This window comes from Rosa rugosa, chromosome 3, assembly GCF_958449725.1.
Source record: "Rosa rugosa chromosome 3, drRosRugo1.1, whole genome shotgun sequence".
Taxonomy (NCBI): domain Eukaryota; kingdom Viridiplantae; phylum Streptophyta; class Magnoliopsida; order Rosales; family Rosaceae; genus Rosa; species Rosa rugosa.
In genome coordinates this window covers 21,999,345-22,019,421 of record NC_084822.1, presented here as the reverse complement: position 1 = coordinate 22,019,421, position 20,077 = coordinate 21,999,345, and the positions used below count along the sequence as shown (strand labels likewise).

General features: G+C 35.9%; 2 protein-coding genes across 14 annotated transcripts in view; one reads left to right on the top strand and one right to left on the bottom strand.

The window, feature by feature from the left end:
* The first annotated feature begins 2,986 nt into the window (after positions 1-2,986).
* The window catches only part of LOC133741087 (MADS-box transcription factor ANR1-like), a 40,728-nt gene continuing 23,637 nt past the window's right edge, over positions 2,987-20,077 (top strand). For 3 of the 4 annotated variants that reach the window (XM_062169028.1, XM_062169026.1, XM_062169029.1), the window contains exons 1-3: positions 2,987-3,117; positions 3,338-3,587; positions 9,717-9,795. In XM_062169028.1, the coding sequence (XP_062025012.1) occupies positions 3,406-3,587; positions 9,717-9,795 (261 nt within the window). In that variant the 5' untranslated portion in view covers positions 2,987-3,117; positions 3,338-3,405. The remainder of the gene's footprint in view (positions 3,118-3,337; positions 3,588-9,716; positions 9,796-20,077) is intronic. The other variant, XM_062169027.1, reaches the window with a different exon arrangement.
* LOC133739329 (M phase phosphoprotein 10-like) lies at positions 11,791-15,082 on the bottom strand. 10 transcript variants are annotated; one of them, XR_009860555.1, is made up of 9 exons: positions 15,038-15,052; positions 14,781-14,882; positions 13,936-14,166; positions 13,780-13,829; positions 13,444-13,570; positions 13,185-13,322; positions 12,837-12,905; positions 12,698-12,739; positions 11,791-12,519 (listed from the first exon to the last, which is right to left on the bottom strand). XR_009860555.1 is itself a non-coding variant. In XM_062167081.1 (8 exons), exons 4-8 carry the CDS (start codon positions 13,206-13,208, stop codon positions 12,212-12,214), a joined length of 240 nt encoding a protein of 79 aa, XP_062023065.1. In that variant the 5' UTR covers positions 13,209-13,322; positions 13,444-13,570; positions 13,780-13,829; positions 13,936-15,031; the 3' UTR covers positions 11,791-12,211. The 10 variants fall into 10 exon arrangements, 2 of the variants coding, with proteins under 2 accessions (XP_062023065.1, XP_062023066.1); XR_009860557.1 differs by having other exon boundaries at positions 13,936-14,102; XR_009860556.1 differs by lacking the exon at positions 15,038-15,052 and adding an exon at positions 15,011-15,037.

The window sequence follows — 20,077 nt, the reverse complement described above, 5'->3', positions numbered from 1 at the left end:
ATCAAAATCACTTTTTTCTTTTAACTCTTTCTTTGGTGGATTTCATGAAGAAAACTTCATCAGGAAATTGAGGAATCAAAAATTAAGATTTTTTTTTTGGAAAATAAAAATTAAGAAAGTCTGAAGAAACATTTGGGGGTGTATTGTATTTGGATTTGTGCAGCCTTTTTTTTAAATGACAGACTTTTTGAAAAGTTCACAGACTCTTTAAAAAGTTGATAAACTGTTATTGATTTCTTAAAACTATTGATTTTAGCAACATACTTTTTATTGATTCATGAAAATCTATATACTTTATTATGAATGACTTCTATAGATTTCCTAGCACGTACAAAAAAAAAAAAAAACCAATGCAGCCCAAACACAAAACAAGATAATAACTTCTTCCCTCTTCAATTTTTTTTTTTTTTTGAGTTCAAATAAATTCCATTGATAGAATGGCCAGAACGACACATACAAACGGTCCATAAGGACACCCGGTACCATTCACTATTACAAATCTTGCTCAAGTTAACCAAGAGCTTGCCAAAACTAAACTTGAAACTAGGCTTACAAAAAATACTTTTGATTTGAGCCTCCTTTTGCCAATGCAAGCAATTGTGGTGCGCCAGGAGGTTCAAATATTTAGTGCAAAAACATCGCAGAGTTTAGTGCGCACGCTAACATCCAACCTACAAATTGCTTAGCATCCTAATACAAGTAATTATTTTGTAATTTAGACAAAACTAAAAAACATAGAATTGGGTCTAGGGCAAAAACATCCCAGCCCAAATTAAGGGCCAAGAGGGCAGCCCCAAAGAATGGGTCCAGTCCAAGGCCCAGCAAAGAGGTTGACCGTGCTTGCCACCAAATTGCCCCCTTCAGCACCGCCGATCACCGCTAGACCCATAGCCATTGCGATCCCCACAAAACCACGCAGAACCGCCTAGCCACATCTCCACCACGATCGTTCCAGATCCACCATGGCCCCACCACCTTAGCGATCTTCCAGATCACCAAAGTCGTGCCCCACCTCGATCCACCCAGATAAACCACAATAGCCACGACACCACCACATGTTCCGGAAAGCTCCAGATGAAGCCCTGCCGCCATCGATCGTGGAAGCTTCCGATGACACCCACCGAACCTGAACAAAACCAATCAGCCCGGACCCCTCCTCTAAACCTCAAGCCACCCCCATTCAGGAAACTACCCGGCAATTGCTTTCAAGACCCGCCCGGCAGCAACCCATACGGCATGGCAAACCACCACCGACGAGAGCCGCCGGACGAGAAGGAAATCTGGAAAAAAACCTTCGACGCAATCCAATACTTTTTATATACTAAAATAGAGAACTGGATCGATTGAAATTGTTATAAATTGTGTATTCTTCCCTCTTCAATGGTCAAGTATCTTCTAGTAAAAATTGACTCAAATGAATGATTATTACTCTATCTAGCTATTTTGTTCAATCTCATTTCTAATCTTCCAATCAACATAAAAATACAATATAGATCACTTGATGGTTATAGTTAATTATTCTCATTAATTTTTCTTTCGCCGATTAACATTATTGTTATATGGAAAATTCTACAAAATGTTAACGTATGACATGCATACAATTGCCTTAAAAGTGGTAATTTGAGTCCTCAAAATAGTAATATTAGTCCTCAAAGTGGTAACATGAGTCCTTAAAGTGGTAATTTTTCTTAGTTACCACATGAGTCCTCAAAATAGTAATATTAGTCCTCAAAGTGGTAACATGAGTCCTTAAAGTAGTAAATTTTCTTAGTTTACCATATGAGTCCTCAAAATAGTAATATTAGTCCTCAAAGTGGTAACATGAGTCCTTAAAGTGGTAAAAATAGTTGATGTATGAGAAATGTTAACATACTACAGCTTTACCCATTGTTATATATTGGTCAATGTCTTGATCTATTATCAATCAATTAAAATTCAATGGTTAAAACTTTCTTTGAACCATAATATAAATTCAAATCGATGAGAATAATTAATAAGACAAAATTCAGTATTTCATAGCAACACTATTCAAGGTTTTAGGGGTAAACCACAATATTTGGGTTTTAGGGTTTCATAAATTATTTTTGTTGCTATTAGGGTTCCAAGTATCACAATTGAAAAACAAAAAAAATCACATTCAACAACTATAATGAACATATTGGGTATAAAAAAAACGTTGATATCATAAAAAATTAGAGAAAAGATAAAAAAAACCAAGAAAGAGAGATGATGGAGGTCCAATTTAATTTAGAGAGAAGGACTTTGATAGGCTTTTTTTTTTTTTTTTTTTTTTTTTGAAAAATAAAATTTTGATAGACTTTTTCAAATATTTGGTCTGGTGGTTTGAACATTATTGGAGTTTGGTATATATAGTTAACACTACAAAGTCTATAATTATCCATGATTTTATAATTTCATAAGTATAAACGATATTTTGCTCCGGCTACTTTCATTCATTTTTAAAAGTTCTAATTGAATACCCTTAGATTTTGATGTAATTCATCAAGTCTTTAAAAATTTCAATTAAATACCCCAAAACTTTCATGAGCCGCTAAAAATCTATATTAAATACACTCAAATTTTTAAATTTTATAAATTTCTTTAAAACTATTACTAATTCCATATACAATACAGCCTCTAAAATCCTCCCTCCCTTTTTGGAGCGCCCACGGTTTTTCAAAACAAACGTGTCAATCATCCATACGTCAACCTCTGCTACAATTTCCACTGTTTAAAAACCTCACGAATTCAGGTTTTTCTGAGACTCCTAGGATACTCTTTTTCTCCACTCCTTCTTTCCGTCAGCCCCCACTCGCTCTCTCCTTCTGACACCTGTCCCTTCCTGTCTCTCCCCGTAACTTTAACAACCTCCAGCTATTCTCTCACAATAGTCAACATGCCTTTGTCACCTTTGTTTGATTCACCAAATGAAATAGCGGCTTCAGAGCGCGAGTATAAAAGCTTTTCTGTACTCTAGGGCGTGGGCCTGGCTATAAAGACCCCTTAGTGTTCAAAAAAACCACTAGTGGTTTCAAACGCATGGTGTCCCCCAATGTTTCCTTAAATAATACGAAACTGGAGCTGCAACCTGGAGCTGCTCAGCTAGTTTCCAAACTGGTAAGTTCTTCTTTTCTATACCTTGCTTAATTGAGAAAACTAAAAAGAAAACGAAAACTTCTTTTCTGGGCTAATTGATTATGATCCAGTTTATTCTTTTTGGGTGTTCTTGGTTAATCTTCCTCTGATCTGATTTTGTTTTTTTTTTGCTTCATATGTATTGTTCTTCTGTTTCTGGGTTTTTTTTTCGGGTGCTTTGTCTGGTTTTGACTGGGTAAAGTTAAAAACTTGCCTGAAGTTTTATACACCAATCTAGCACAGAAATCAAAGAGAGAGATTGCGGTAAAGATGGGGAGAGGCAAGATTGTGATCCGAAGGATTGACAATTCGACGAGCAGACAAGTGACGTTTTCCAAGCGAAGAAATGGGCTGCTGAAGAAGGCTAAGGAGCTTTCAGTCCTCTGTGATGCTGAGGTTGGATTGATCATCTTCTCCAGCACCGGCAGGCTCTATGATTATGCTAGCACTAGGTTAGATATCTCTTTTTCTCACTCTCTCAAATATTGCATAATTTTATTTATTGACTTCAGTTTGTTGATGGAACTACTTAATATCCTATATGTTTGTCTGACAATCTTAACTTCATTAGTTGATCAATGGAGGTTTAGTAGTTGAATTATATTTTCTGATCTATATATTTGTATCTTCTAGCATAGGATATTTAGGTCAGCTAGTGGACTGATCACTATCGCACTAGTCAAGGGCAAACCTGAATAATGTTGGCATGTGAGTTTGGTTCTGATAGACAAACTTGAAGGTTTAACTGGATGCTGGAAAGTTAATTTCATGCATTATAGATTGGGTTGATAATGCATTCTTAAAGATGATATGGGGTGGAGACTTATTTTCTAGCTATTTGGTTTGTTTCCTTGTCTATGTATAGTCCGGTGTAGGTATAGAAATTAGAAAGTTATATATATCAGCTTTTGATACTACACACACACACTATTATCAAAAGAAGAGGATTTGTTAGCCAAAACTGAAAATTTTGACAGCTTTAACCCTGAAGGATTAAAAAACTTTGAGAATAAATTAAATCACAAGGGTAAATATGACAATTATAAAATAGATTTTGTTAATAAAATTAAAAAGAAATTAACCCACAACCCCCACTTTTCTCTCTCACTATTTTCTCTCTGCAATAACTGTTTTATTTCATTTATTTTTTTATTTTAAAATGAAAAAACTATTACACATGCAAAGCATGTATGAAGAAGGCTAGTGTGTGTACACACAGACACACATATGGAAAATGTATGTATATGGTACGCTTTCACAGTGCACACACCATAGGCTTCAACTATGCATAGGTTCCTGCATCAAGGTGGTTGTTTGAAATGGCAAAGTGGTAATCAGTAATGTCTAATGAAGATTGAGGGTTGCTTGCATGTACCCCAAGTCACTCTTAAATTATCGATGATATCTTATCGATCAATATCACAACATGTTGTCTTTATTGGAAAAGGAGGGAGGGAGGGATGGTTGTGAGAGTAAAAATATTGATTGCAAAAGATGCTGATCTGTTGTTTGGAACACTGAACCCAACTATCAGTTGATTCATCAGTAATATTGTCAAGTGAGATCAATTATTACAACTTCAAACTGTACAGCTATTCTTTGTCGTCAGATCCACTTTTCTCTCACAGTCCCTAAAAATTGTCTCTTAGGTAATGTTCAATCAGATATTCTCAGTGATGGAAGGAGGGAGAGGCCTGATTTTGAGATCGAGCAATTTCGTCTTCTTGTTTTTTAATATTTTTTAATCTGCAGTTGTGCTCACCGAAGAGATAATTCTAAGGAGTAGTGAGAGACAAGTAGATCTCTACCACATGTATTAAATTATAACAATTTAAAATTGTATATTTATTCTTTACCGTCAAGTCCACTTGTCTCTTACTCCTTAAAAAATTGTCTCTTAAGTAAGCAGCTCTGTTTTTACTTGAGTGAGAATTTTTTTTCTTACTTACTACATGTGTCGCCAATGTAGTAAGATTTGTTGTCAAAATAGTAAAATATTACAAAAAATACAATATCTATGAGACATTTTCCACGTATTATAACTTACTTTGCAAATAGGAAAATTCTATTGTATATTAATGTACCAATACATCAAGTTGACTAGATTTGATATAAAGGTACACTGACTCCATGAATAAGTAGACTAGCTTGACTTGATCTCAAATTAGTCTACCTCTGTATCGAGCTAATCTACCTCTGTATGGAACTAGTCTACTTGATGTATCGGTACATTAATGTACCGTACACGATCCCTTGCAAATATATATTACTTAATAATATATTTATCTTTTCAGTCTTTTAGCCACTTGGCATATCTAGAGTCCATTACTTTTAATTTGATATTTGTTTGCCGGTGAATTGTGGTTTGTAGGTTATTCTAAATAACCAACAACATGGAGATCATAAGTTTGAATCTCACTGGCATCATGGGATGAGTGAGATTGGGTGTAGAGTTGAGATACACTTATTTTACACTTATTTCTCACAATCCTTTAAAAATGTAAATTAGGTGAGCAGCACTGCATAAATGTCTAGGGACAAATTCTTGTGAATTGAAGTCATATGCATGTTGTGCATTTTATAGCCATAAATGAGTTAGGTCAAATATTATTTATATGGGCACAACTATTTTACTAAATGAGTTATGCATGTTAAGTCAGGTAACTCGTTTAATAAATGGGTTGGGTATGAATTTGAATTTTCTGACACGTTTATTAATTGTGTGAATTTTGACATATTTTATACCTTGACACAACACAATCCATTAAGGGCACGTTTACTTACTTGGAATGGAATGGAATATTTCAATACCGATTCCTTTTTTCTCTCATTCCACTTGTCTCCGATTCATGATTATTTTCCATTCCAAGTAAGTAAACGTGCCATAAGTGAAATGAAGTGGGTAGGGGTGGAGATAAAAAAAAACATAAATAAATAGGAGACCCATGCACAAGTACTTAGAGTATCTTCAACAGATTCCCTATAACATTTTTTTTTCTCTATTTAAGGAGAACATATGCATTTCTTTTGCTCCAATAAATTCTCTATACAGCGAGCTCTAAAATTATATGGAATCATCATTTACTCTTTTCTCTCTTCTGTCTTCTTTCTTCTTTCTTCTTTCTTCTTTCTTCTTTCTTCTTTCTTCTAATCATTAATTATTTGATTATGTTTTTTCAGATTTAAAAAATATTTTTCAATTTTAGTTATGAATAATAAATTGTGAAAAATATGATAAATAAGCTGTTGAAATTATGGATAAAAAATTATAATTATAGTGATTTTTTTTTTTGAGTCCCTATATAGTAAATAGTGATTTTATGGGAAAGTTGTTGGAGATGCTCTTACAATTGTCTTTTGTAGCTTCATTTAATAGTATTGTTTTTTTTTTTCAAAATAAATTATATAAATAAAAAGAGCTCACTTACGGGATGAGTTTGAAGGAACCAACAAATCTGAAACCTATTAAGATTCATTCAAAAGTGCTAGCTGAAGTTACTTTTAGATTCATAGTCCTTATTATAAATACCAAGAATCTTCCCCGCGCATTACCTATATACACCTTAATTAATGAACTTAATTGGCCTTACTAGTTTCTCTAATGATATTTCTAATGGTAAATGAAGTCTCAAGTTCAAATCTCTGATCTGCTCTCCAAAAATTATAAAAAAAAAATAAAGACTTAACTATTGAGTATAGTGAGATAACCAGTCGCAAATCCGTGGATAACAGAAAGAACATGATCTGGAAACCAAAAAACAAGGGGGAACTCAAGACCTAATACTATGTTCCCTAAAAAACATTTTGAAGAGCCAGGGAGTACTTCTGGCATCTTTTCTCTCTCTATCTTATAAATCACATCAACCTCAGAGATATCTAGAGTTGAACTTTTGTCCTTAGAGCATCTCCAACAGTAATAGCTAACAAAATAGCTATTTTTATTAGCTATGTTAGCTAAAGTGAAATATAGATAGCAAGTTTAAGTTATGCTTTAGTAAGTTCAGCAAAATCCCAAGTTAAATTAATTTAAATGTTGGAGAATTTGAGTTAATAGTTTTTTTTTTTTTTTTTTTTTTTTTTTGAGAATGAATTTGAGTTTTAGTTAAATTCTCCCTCCTCAACAAAAGTTAAATTTAACATTAATTTGTTTAGGTATTGTGTTGGAATAGAATTTTATCTTCTTTTTTTTTAATCAAACCCAAATCGGGTGTCAATTGTATTCATCACATGCCAGAATGGCCATTACATACCCTTCTACTGCCTTCAACTAGACAGATCAAGAAGGTGCGGTAGTACCCACGGTGGTACATAGAAATAGGTCCACTCATTATACATCAAATTCGTAGAGACTAGCGTAAATCCTCCTTTAGTACTACTCCAGAGGCACTAGAGACACAAAAGTGCATAGATCCCTAAAAAAACTTAGAGAAATATTGAAAGTAAAAACTACTAACATAGGATCCCTAAAACAAAGAGAATTTATATGGGCCTAGGGCAAAAACCCTACAAGCCCAAAATTTCAAGCCCTAGGCAACCCAAGGAAGAGGTCCACACAAGGTTCAACAAGCCCAGCATGGCCCAGTTTCCATTTGCCTCCCACCGCCGCACCACAGCTCCGGGCTAGCGCTGCCCCGACCTGCGCCGCCACGCACCCCACCGCCATGACAACACCGCCACAGAACCCGCACCGCATCGACCCGCACCCATACAACCCGTGCCGCCGTCGAAACAGAACCATGAAACCCATGTCGCATCATATTATTTAGAATATGCCAATGAAAATCGAGGTACTGTTTCTTTATAAGGATTGGGTAGACCTCAAGACGGAGCTTCCTTAAAATATGCAAAGGATTAGCTATAACAGATTGCTAAGTTTGTTTGTTTCCAATTAAAAATTTATAACCAGAGATAATTGATTTCAGGAGATTGCTACTGTTATAGCTTATGAAGAAACAATGCCTCGATTTTCATTGGCATATCCTTAAAATATGCAAAGGATTGGGTCAGGTCTAGCTTTCTAAGAATATGCCAACGAAAATCGAGGCACTGTTTCTAACAAACTTAGCTTCCAGGCTTGGCCCAATCCTTTGCATATTCTAAGAAAGCTCTGTCTTGAGGTCTAACCAACCTGGAGGCTAAGTTTGTTTGTGCGTGGCATAATAATTAGTGAAATCCATCCTAAAAACACATAAGAGCATACCCAAAGTGGCACTTGGGGTCGTTAACGTCTTCTAGTGTGACCTATAAGGCTAAGTGTAATAGTCTCTGCATATCTTCTTCAAAGCTAGCTTCTTTGATTTTTCTTTGAACTTTGGTTGGTGTTTTCTTTACTTTACATTTGATTGTGGTGCTATTTGATTTTGCTTATGAACATCTTTGTTTTTCCTATCCCCCGAACCCGCTGTATTCTTTTCTATTTTGCTTTCTGTTATCAATGATAATAGAAATCGACTCCATCTGTCATAAAATTAATAGCATGTAAGATTTATATGTTCTTAGGGTCTGTAGTGTCAGTTTATGCTAATAAATAGGTGTTTGTAATGAAAAACTTAATCATTATATACCCACCCAAATATAAAATTTAAGTTTAAAATAATAAATAATATATTTGTATAATAATAAAATGTTATGAGGAATATATTGACATTCATTAATTAAAATGTTCCAATAGTGACAGTACATTATGTCACTATTTAAGAGAGGTACGACTAGAGGGACAAGGACGTGGTATGTTGAGGGAGAGCTATCTTTGAAAGTTCAAATGCCCTGCAACTGCGGAAAGAGGGTTAGGGCAGTAAAGAGAAGCTAAGACCTACACTGCGGTATCCTAACAGATAGAGTTCCTTTGAACCACGCAGAATAGGGTTAGGGCATGATATGTGAGATATATCCCACATTGGAAAGAGGGACATTGCCAATGTTTTTATAAGAATTTGGGTCTCTCCAACTAGTGTCAAATGGTTTTGTTGTGGAGCTGAATGCGACGGTCACACATGCTCCATGTCACTCTCACGTCATCCTCTAGCCCAGGTCTATCTCCTAAATGCTTAGCTTTTCGATAATGAATATGGTTCTTTTCTGCGAACTAAACTGCAAGGAGAACAACAACAATGAAAAGAAACTCTTGCTACTGCATGTGTCTTAATTGCTAGGCCTATGTGCCGTTTATTGCTGAGGTCTTTTATGCGTCTTGTTTTTTGATCGATTCCTTTGGTTTATGTAATACAATCTAACTTTCAAACAGAACAAAAGTTGCCGATCGATAGTGATTACTAATAGGACTCGGCTTCTCTGCTAGAATATGACTTGCTATAATGTGCTTGGATTATAACTTTCAAACCAATCTAACTCACAACCGTCAAATATAGATTTAAGGGCAAAATGATGCCACATCAAGAAGCATCAAGAAGTCACTTCAAGTTCATCCCTTGCAGTTTTTTTTCTAGCAAATTATAGTTCTAGCAGAGAAGCCAAATCCTTACTAATAATCATGGTATGACCAAAATACTAGTAGGAAGTTTAAACTATTATTAGGTACAAAGTAGCGTGTGGAGTTAACTAACTATGACCCTTCTTATCAGCATGAAATCAGTTATTGATCGCTATAAAAAGCTCAAAGAGGAACATCACCAACTGTTGAATCCTGCTTCTGAAGTCAAGGTAACAATTCCCCGATAAACACTTCAAATTCTTTCTGATGAGATTTTCCTGCATCGATACAGTATTATATTGTCAAATATAGCTTGGAAAAGCATATTCTTACTGGCTGCAATTACTAGATTACTTTCATTTCAAATATTTTATGGTGAACTTACAGTCTAGTTCTTCAATTAGAGCAATCTACAGATCGTCTATTATGTTAGAGTAGTGGTGAAAAAACACCCTCTTCAATAGTATTTCAGTAGTTACATTCTTTAGACAGCTTATACAAGCAAACATAGGAATATATGGCTAGAGACCTCCTTCAATAGTCTTAGTTTTTGGAATAAGAGATGATTTCCAATGCTGACTTTTTGTCTAGGCGTAACAATTTCTATCCTACAACCAAAAAAAAAAAAAAAAAAAAACCATTTGTATCCTAATCTACAGATTTTATTTGAAAACTTTTGAGCAAGGACGTACTGTATTTTGGTCTATCTTCTAGTTTGAGCAGCATTTTGCCGAGGGCAAATAGGGAAAAGCAGCCAAGTAAAAAAAACAAACCTTGAGGTAGCCATAATAACCAAACAATTTCCAAAGGACTGAAAAACATGAAATTGAAAGCTTAAACAAAATTTTTACCAAACGTTATAGAAGGAACTCTGGCTGAAAGAGTTAGTGGTATATAATTTCATGGAGGATAGAAATATGCTACCACATAAGTGAACTACAAAGCAAATAGAGATATGCACGCTCCTGTGATGCTGACTAACAATCTACTATGTGAAGTCACAGGAAAGAAAAGAAACAATGAAGAGATTTACCTAGTTGACTTTGTGATATTCATCGACCCATTTGTAGCAAACCACAAAGTGTTAAGTGTACTTAAAATGGTACTCCATGATAGGGAGTAAGGCTTCCTGGTGAAACATTGAAATACTTCTCAGGTAACAAATTTGTAAGAACTTTAAGTCTTGGATCAGGAACTTCTCAGAACTTAGCGGAGACAGAAGTTCACCTATTTCTGATGCAAGAAGTAGATTACTTTTATAAAGCTTGATTGGAGTCAAATGCCAACACAGTTCACTAATTAGGTTGAAATCTAAAAACAGAATTCCTTGGAACTTGCAATAATTCGGTATTTCTTTGGAACGGATCTCTTCTATATATTTGGACAACCCCGGCCCGCAGCATTTGTCACTCAAGGGAAGTCTAAAAGCAGAATTCCTTAAAACTTGCAATAATTCGGTATTTCTTTGGAAGGATTCTCTTCTATATATTTGGACAACCCCGCAGCATTTGTCACTCAAGGGAGCACTTTCAGGGATTTTACTTCAGAAAATGCGTTAGCAATCAAGCCTGGACTTTTCTATGAGAAGAGAACTATCCGTATATATCTCGAGCACTTTTCAAAAGAAGAATGTAGCTAGATATGCTAGGCTTCACTCTTTATTCAGAATTATCTGGTCTAGGTCACACTACTAGCAAAACAACAATTACCCACGGATTTTAATCTGTGGGTAATAAGACTTTCTCATACGGATTTCAATGTGTGATAGCTTTTACACACAGTGCACGCACAGATTGGTGTTACCGTGCGGTTTGGGGGGGGGGGGGGGGGTAATATCTCACACGGATTATGTTGTCCGTGTGAAAAGGTTACGTGGGCCCCACTATAATTCCATAAATATAAATTACCGGAATGGAACGCAATCCGTGTGAACAACTCTATTTCACACGGATTTCTGTGCCAAATGTGTAAACTGTATTTCACACGGATTTCTGTGTGAAATGCAATTCATACTGATTTCTGTGTCAAAACCTATAACCTTATTGACATGGATTTCCGTGTGAGATCCATGTACCCTAACTCTCACTGATTTCTGTGTGTAATAGTGACAGCATTTTAAAAAAAAAAATCTACTAATTAATTTGCAACCCGAACATAATAATAGTTTTATTTCTGTACAATAAATACACTTCAAATATTTACAATCAAGTGAACAAATCCACAACTCAATCGAACATGAATAAACTTTACATTCATAGCAAGATGTTCTTTACATTCCTAGTATACATTGTTGTTGAAGGTGGAATATCACTAAGATTTTCCCCCTTTAACAACATAATCCTTGTCCAAGAATGAGCATACATCAAAATGCTTTAAGGACTAACTCAAAGTAGACAAAAACACAACCATCAAACTAGATAATGGTAGGTGAAACTAACACTTTTAGTTCAGCTGCGAATCTGGAACAGTTTGAAGCATTTCATGTCAATACACATCATTGATGGCTGAGGATGGAATCACAATAGAATGGTTAAGGCATTGCAACTTTGCAACCACACCCCACCTAGCTGGTGAAACTCCTCTTTATGCTGCACTCATTGTCCTCTTTCTGATAGTTAGTTGTGAGTGGCGTGCCCAAGTTCCTTTTCAGAGATAATTTTGTTTATAGAAAATGCATACCTCCTATAAATGGTACAACCGTGATATGCTTAACAATCTAATTACCCTTTTGTGACAGAGGAGGATGAACACATAATACAAAACCTCAAAAGATATTCATAAAGGTATGCATAAATTTGTGTATACAAGGAGATTAAAGTTCTATGTATTACAAAGAAACATAAAATCGTAGCAAAGATAGAAACAACAGCAATCAAAACATGTACCTCATTCTTCTGCTTGTCTTTGGATGACAATGGGCCGGAATCTGCATTCATCTTTTGCAAATACTCTTGCTGCAGAAGGTAGATAAAATAGCTACTCAGCACTTTATCCTTGTAACTGAGCATACTATCATAAGAAAACAACTTCTGAATATAACATATAGATCTTAAGAAAAAAACTAATCCAGCTCAAAGGGACAAAAGCATGTTGGTGAACCAAGTGATGCATTTTGCATCGGAAGACACATACCTCATAATCTTCAGCCAGACCTTTCTTGCTCTTACTCTCATCCTATATATCAAACAAAGAAAGATTAGACATTGAAGAAGTTAATGTTTCTACAACATACTATAATTAGACTCCAAAGATATTATAGAATAATGCTTACCATCTCCTTTCTTTCTCTTGGAGCTGTAGTAGGTAAAGCAGGAGCCCTTTGAACATCATCAAAAAGTTCCTATAAAACAAATCAAGATCCATTTTATGACCGGTTATGATCCACTTAAAAAAAGAAAAAAGAGGAAGTTGAAGAAACAAACAACAATACGACTATACAAGTCAAACAATGACGAATGAGGATCTTTCTTCTCTAATTTATAGCGGTCCATACAACATACCAAATAGTTCCTTGTACATATGTGATTGATCAAAAGACCAAAAACAATAAATAACTGAAATTTGAACTGATCACATGAAAGCACATTTCTGTAATGTATCTATCAAAAATGTTGTTTACCTGCTTGATCCTTTTCCGGATCATATCCTCAACTGCTACTGTAACCTCCTCTGTGATTGGAGGGGCGGGTCTAACATTGTGTTAAAAATCTAGATCAACTTCTAACGCACTGTTCGGTGGCCTTTTTGTTGCAGTTACCTGTCCAAAGCCAAAACTAATGTGTAATCCATTTAAAGACTCATGTATTTCACTACATAATTGAAGTTCTAAGTGTCAATTAGTGTCAAAAGTAAAATAAAAGAAATGAGAAACAACGTACCTCTCCCCGCATGGTCCAAGTTTTGGGGTCCATATTTGCTTTTTCCCTCTGCTCTATTTCGGACTTAAGTTTCAGTTGCTGCTTTTCGTGAGTAGAAAGTTCCTTTTTCCCAAAGAAGTCTTCATATCTGTAGCACAAATGTAGAGTCAAGCATATACCAATGCAGATACACAGACACAGACAGATGTAGTAACGCTGATTAATCAAAAGCAAAACATATGAAATGGAAAGAAACAACCCGAAACACCTTATAATCAAACTAATAAATATACATGAACAATGTATTTATAATCAATCAATAATCGCAAAACCCAAGTAACTGAATGAATGCAGTACCTTGCATCCATGCCATCCCCGTCGTCCTCACCTTCCCCTAGATTCATGAGCTAAACAGGCAAAAGGAATTCGAATGAGCAAAAACCAGAAAATTAAAGATTCAAAAATCAGCAAAATTCTTAAACCAAAACCAAGTAAATAAAAGACCAGCCTCACCTCCTGGGCATCATCCTCTTCCTCCTCATCTTCACCATCTTCTTCTTCATCCTCCTTGTCATTCTCATATTCCTCTGCTTCCGTAGCCTTCAAATACTTCCCTAAAGCCTTTATATTAAAGAAACCATCCTCGATTTCGTTGTTGCCTCCACCTTCTCCTTCTTCTTCTACATGAATATAACAGCAAGCAAGAATAGAGCCATTGTAACTCTAGTGCAATACGAAATAGACCTATAATGCATATAGAAAGAACATTTAGTGTAAAGAATGATGCAGTAAATAATGACTGCATCACACAGTTATGACAAGATAGCAGCAAAATATTTAACAATAAACTAAGACCGACTAATATCTCCTACAACATCTGTATATTAAAGGAAGCTCATCAATGAACCAATTGAAACTGGGTTAAGCATGCAATCAATCTCAAGAAAACCATAGCAAAGAGCAAATTTAGAGAAAGGGATGATATTGCACTGGCTGTGATGCAGCCAATAATAATTTTGGGGAAAGGCTATTCCAGACGTTAATAAATAATAAAACAAATGGGTTTAACCAGATGAGACTTGGGAGATTGCAATTCGGCAAGGCCTTGGTTGGCTCAAGCATAGTTCATGAGCTATCAAGTATCTACAAAGACCCAAGCACAACTAGATAAGCAAATTAACTAGGGATAACACTTAATCGACAAATTGGGAAACCAAAACGAAACCCAGAAACTACATAGAATCAAAATTAAAGAAAATCAACCCCCTTTCCACAGAGAGAGAGATGGAGGAGAGAGAAAGTGGATCTGGAAGACTCTTTCCTCCGTCATCGATCTCCGACCACCAAGGTGGACTCACCGCAGCCACCATCTTCTTCGCCTTCCTCCGACGAGTCAACGGCAGACTGCACGTCCTCCGGCCACGACTAGAAGCAAGTTCACATAGTTCCGTTCAGTCCACCTTCGAGATGAGCCACAAAGAAAATGGGTCAGCGGGTGAGGTAGAGAGAGAGAGAGAGAGAGAGAGAGATAGGGTTTCGGCATCATCGCGGCGGTGCAGGGGAGGTCGAGAGAGAGAGCGGGGTTTACCCTTTGAAATGAGAGGGAGAGATTTACCTTTTTCCTGTAGTGAATTTGATCAATATGCTAATTATAAATAGAATTCTCACGGAAATCCGTGTGAAATACTTACACAATTGCAACTGATATCCGAGTATATCTACCTAGTAACTAATAACTATCATGTCAATTGTCATTCGATTGTTTACACGGAATTCTGTCTCTAATAGACTTTTTCACACGGATATCCGTGTTAAAAGGTTTTAGTTTTTACACAGACATCTGTTACTGTTATTTTTTCACACGGATTTCGGTGTTAACATGTCACACAGTATCCACAGTAATCCGTGGGAATATTCAAATATTGAGCGGGAATAAATTGATTAGCCCGCTCTTATTTTTTGAAATTATTTTTATTGATAATAATTTTCTTTCAAATTATTTTGCCACAGAAATCCGTGTGAAATACTTACACATTTGTAACTGATATCCGTGTATAGTTATCTGAGTAACACATGCAATTGTCATTCAATTGTTTGCACGGAATTCTGTCTCTAATAGACTTTTTCACACGGAATTTTGTAGCTAATTGTTCTTTTTCACACGGATATCTGTGTTAACATTTCACACTGATATTCGTGTGTTACTCATTTCACATAGAAATCTGTACCAAAAACTTATTGTAATGGAAATCCGTCCCTCCATAATTCACATAACATAAAAAATTAACGATTTCTCAATAAATTTGGCATTACCCATCTATTTATAGCATATTAATAGGTATTGTGTAAAAAAATTAACTCGATCCGCCGTTATTTTGACATGAAATAAACCGGTCAACCCTTTAAACGCTTCTACTTCCCTAAGGGGAGCCGACCCTTGAGGAGATAAAATTTCAGAAATTTTTACATTAGTTGATATAGCTTCTACCCATGAGAGCATCAGAGTTTACAGATCAAAAAAATAAGTTACGAGTGAGCGGTTATGAGCATATTAGTTTTATGTAGTATTTAAGGTTTATAGTTGACCTACTAGATCGAAACCCAAACGACGACGAAAATAGCTGAAATTTTGAACACAACCATTTATTCTTATCATGATAACATCTTACGGTCGATTTTGATAAAGTCTATTTCCTACGCATTGTTGCTTATGGAAGGTATACTTTTCATTATAACTAATAAACTAGTTATACCACATTAGTAGACATATAAGAATTTTGTTACATCCAAAAAATAAAAATTGAAAATTGATAAATTTGACATTACCCATCTATTTATAGCGTATTAATAGGTATGGTGTAAAAAAATTAACTTAATCCGCCGTTCTTTCAATATCAAATAAAGTAGTTAACCTTATATACACATATACTTCCCTAAGGGAGTAAAACCACGAGGAGATAAACTTTTCAAAATTTTTACATTATTTGGTATACCTCATATTCATGAGAGTATGAGAGCTGACAGATCGAAAAAATAAGTTGCGAATGAGCGGTTATGAGCATATTAGTTTTATGTGGTATTTAGGGTTCAGGGTTGATCTAGTAGATCGAGACCTAAACGATAACAAAAATAGCTGAAATTTTGACCATAACTATTTATTCTAATCATGACAACATCGATCCAAAGGTCGATTTTGATAAAATCTATTTCCTCCACATTGTTGCTCATGGAAGGTATACTTTTCTTTACAACTAATAAACTAGTTATACCACATTAGTAGACATATAAGAATTTTGTGCGAACCAAAAAATCAAAATTGAAAATTAATAAATTTGACATTACCCATCTATTTATAGTGTATTAATAGGTATTGTGTAAAAAAATTAACTCAATCCACCGTTATTTCAATATCAAATAAGTGGTCAACCTTATATACACCTATACTTTTTCACACGGAATTTTGTAGCTAATTGTTCTTTTCACACGGATATCCGTGTAAAAAGTTTTAGTTTTTACACAGACATCTGTTACAGTTATTTATTCACACGGATTTCAGTGTTAACATGTCACACAGATATTCGTGTGATATTCATTTCACACATAAATCTGTACCAAAAACTTATTGTAACCGAAATCCGTCCCTCCATAAATCACATAACATAAAAAATTAACGATTTTGAAATAAACTAATTTATAATAAGTACAGAAATCAGTGTCAAATAATTATTTATAATACGTACAGAAATCAGTGTCAAACGATTTTGAAATAAACTAATTTATAATGCGTACGAAATTTTTATTTATTGTTATCCGTGTGAGTTCCTGTCACGCCCCTGATTTTTAACACAATTAAAAATCGATATATAACCCCATAATTATACATGCGTGAACGTTCAGCCATCAATACCAAATACCTGGAAAACTTTTTCCCTTTATACAACATACATATTGATGCCCTGAACCCACTATGTCAATATTGACCCGCCCACAGAGTCATATATTATATAAGCTTACGAATTAAATTGTCAACAACAAGATAAAACGCAAAAGCTCCTCAGAGTTTACTACATAGCGGAAGTCATAACAATGGCAAAACCAAACAAGTTTGCTTCCTACCAGTTCTGCTGCCAACAAGCTACCTCAGCTTCAGCCCCGATTATCCTACCCTGCAGGATTAACCCCTACACCGTTGGAATGGTGCACCGGGTTGTCACACAACAAACCCGGTAAGCTTTTGCAAGCCCGTATGAGTAACTCGAAACAACTCACACCAAATCACAACCACAACCACACTTAAAAAAATCAAATTAAGTAAAATCAATAATCCCTGCATTGAAACTTAGTTCAGGAGATCACATCCGAACAACAATCCAAAAAAGCAGTAATCCCTGCATATAACTTAGTTCAGGAGATTACATTAAAACAATCGATAAAATCATAGTAATCCCTGCATAGAAATTTAGTTCAGGAGATTACATTAAAACAAACAATCTCAGTTTAAACATTATTCTCAAAACAACTCACACTTGAATTCTATCAAAATAACATAGAAAGCAACTCACACCTTGATTTCTATCAATCGTACCATAACGTACCATAGAAAACAACTCACACTTGAATTCTATCAAAATAACATAGAAAGCAACTCACACATTGATTTCTATCAATCGTACCATAACGTACCATAGAAAACAACTCACACTTGAATTCTATCAAAATAACATAGAAAGCAACTCACACCTTGATTTCTATCAATCGTACCATAACGTACCATAGAAAACAACTCACACTTGAATTCTATCAAAATAACATAGAAAGCAACTCACACATTGATTTCTATCAATCGTACCATAACGTACCATAGAAAACAACTCACACTTGAATTCTATCAAAATAACATAGAAAGCAACTCACACCTTGATTTCTATCAATCGTACCAAAACGTACCAATTCGTACCAAGTCGTTAATAAGAAAACAACTTACACCTTGTCCCCTTAAAAACCGTTAATAAGGAAGCAACTCACACTTTATTCCCTAAAAACACGTAATGTCATGAGTTATCAATAACCAATTCCCGTTACCCCATGAATTACCTAGATGGCAGACAGAATAGAGCTCTAACTGAACGTAACCACTCGTCCGGCTAAAGACGTGATTACCTGATATTCTGCCCAAGGTCATAGACCTTCGTTCCTCGGGCCGCACAGTCCCTTGGAGCAAATCATTAAAACAGTCGCACAGGACTCAAAAACATTACACATATCTCACGCTTTTCAAAACAATCGAAATCGACATTTCCATAATCATTGTTTTCCGAAAAGCCACAAAACAATAAAAAGCATCATTTCATGCATATTGTTTTCATACACAAATCTCAACGCTTTTCAAAACAAATCAAATCAACAATTCCAAGTCATTTGTTTTCCAAAAGCCACAACCCAAAACAATAAAACGCATCATTCATGCCTATTGTTTCCATAAATCCACAACCCACTAAAACATATAATTTGCAGTTAAATCAATAACTCACAAAACGATAAGGTGTTCCGTTCCAAAATGAACCTTGTGAGATTACTCACCTCGAAACTCCCGCTGCGTCTTCAATACAGAACAAAGCAGCCAATCACAATAGCCGTCCAAAGAATACTTCGTCAAGTCCCTAAGGAAACACAACTCTGATTCAGTTAACGAATCACAAGGAATAACGTTCGAAACCCTAAATCGAACCAAAATTCCCAAGGTGACGCCAATCAAGGCGAAACCACATCCGAGACCTCCCAAAGTCTCCAGAACACTTCCACGATCGATGTGTCCAAGCCACAAGTCGATCCGATGCTTAAATCCTCACGGATCGAAACATCGAACGGTCCGAAACCGTAAAAATCACAACATGCTCATACGATCTCCAAAAATTACAAACAATATATCGAAATGCTCGTATCGACGAGTAGATCGAACTCAGGAACAGAAACTATCCCTGAGGTGGCCGGAAATCGCCGGAAAACACTACCACAGTGGCGGCACCGCCGCCAAACCAAACTCGGAATTTGACAAAACTTCCAACACCAAAGTTCTTCATCTCAACCCCAATTTCAACTTTCATAACTACAACAAAGTCCAATTATAAACCCATCGATCGAATTTTACCTTAGAACAAACCGGACCGATTGAAACCCTAGAGTTTCAATTCCAAAATTCGGCCTCCACGAGTTGAATCGATGCAAGCCACCTTGTGGGAAGCATCAACGTCCTCCAAGCTCCAAAAGCCCTCAAGAATCACCGGCAAAGGTGGCCGGAATTTCCGACTCCGATCAAGGCGATTTCATCCCCGAAGCGGCTTCTTCTCGGCCTTGCAGCGCCGCCTACGGTGCTTCCCACGACGAACTACCACCACAGACGTGTAGAGGGGACTGAGGCGAGCAGGATTCCCTTTGGAATTGCGTCGATTGGTGGCCGGAGGAGGGAGAACGACGCCGGCGAATTGGAGGGGCGAAACGGGGCTCGGGAGAGCTGGGTTTCCCAAAATGGAAACCTGGCCTTCTTTGCAATTTCCGGAAATTTTTGTCCTTTTATACCAAATTGGAAAGTTTTTCCGAAGCCCATAACTTCTTCATACGAACTCCGATTCTCGCGTTCCGCATGTCCACGAACTCG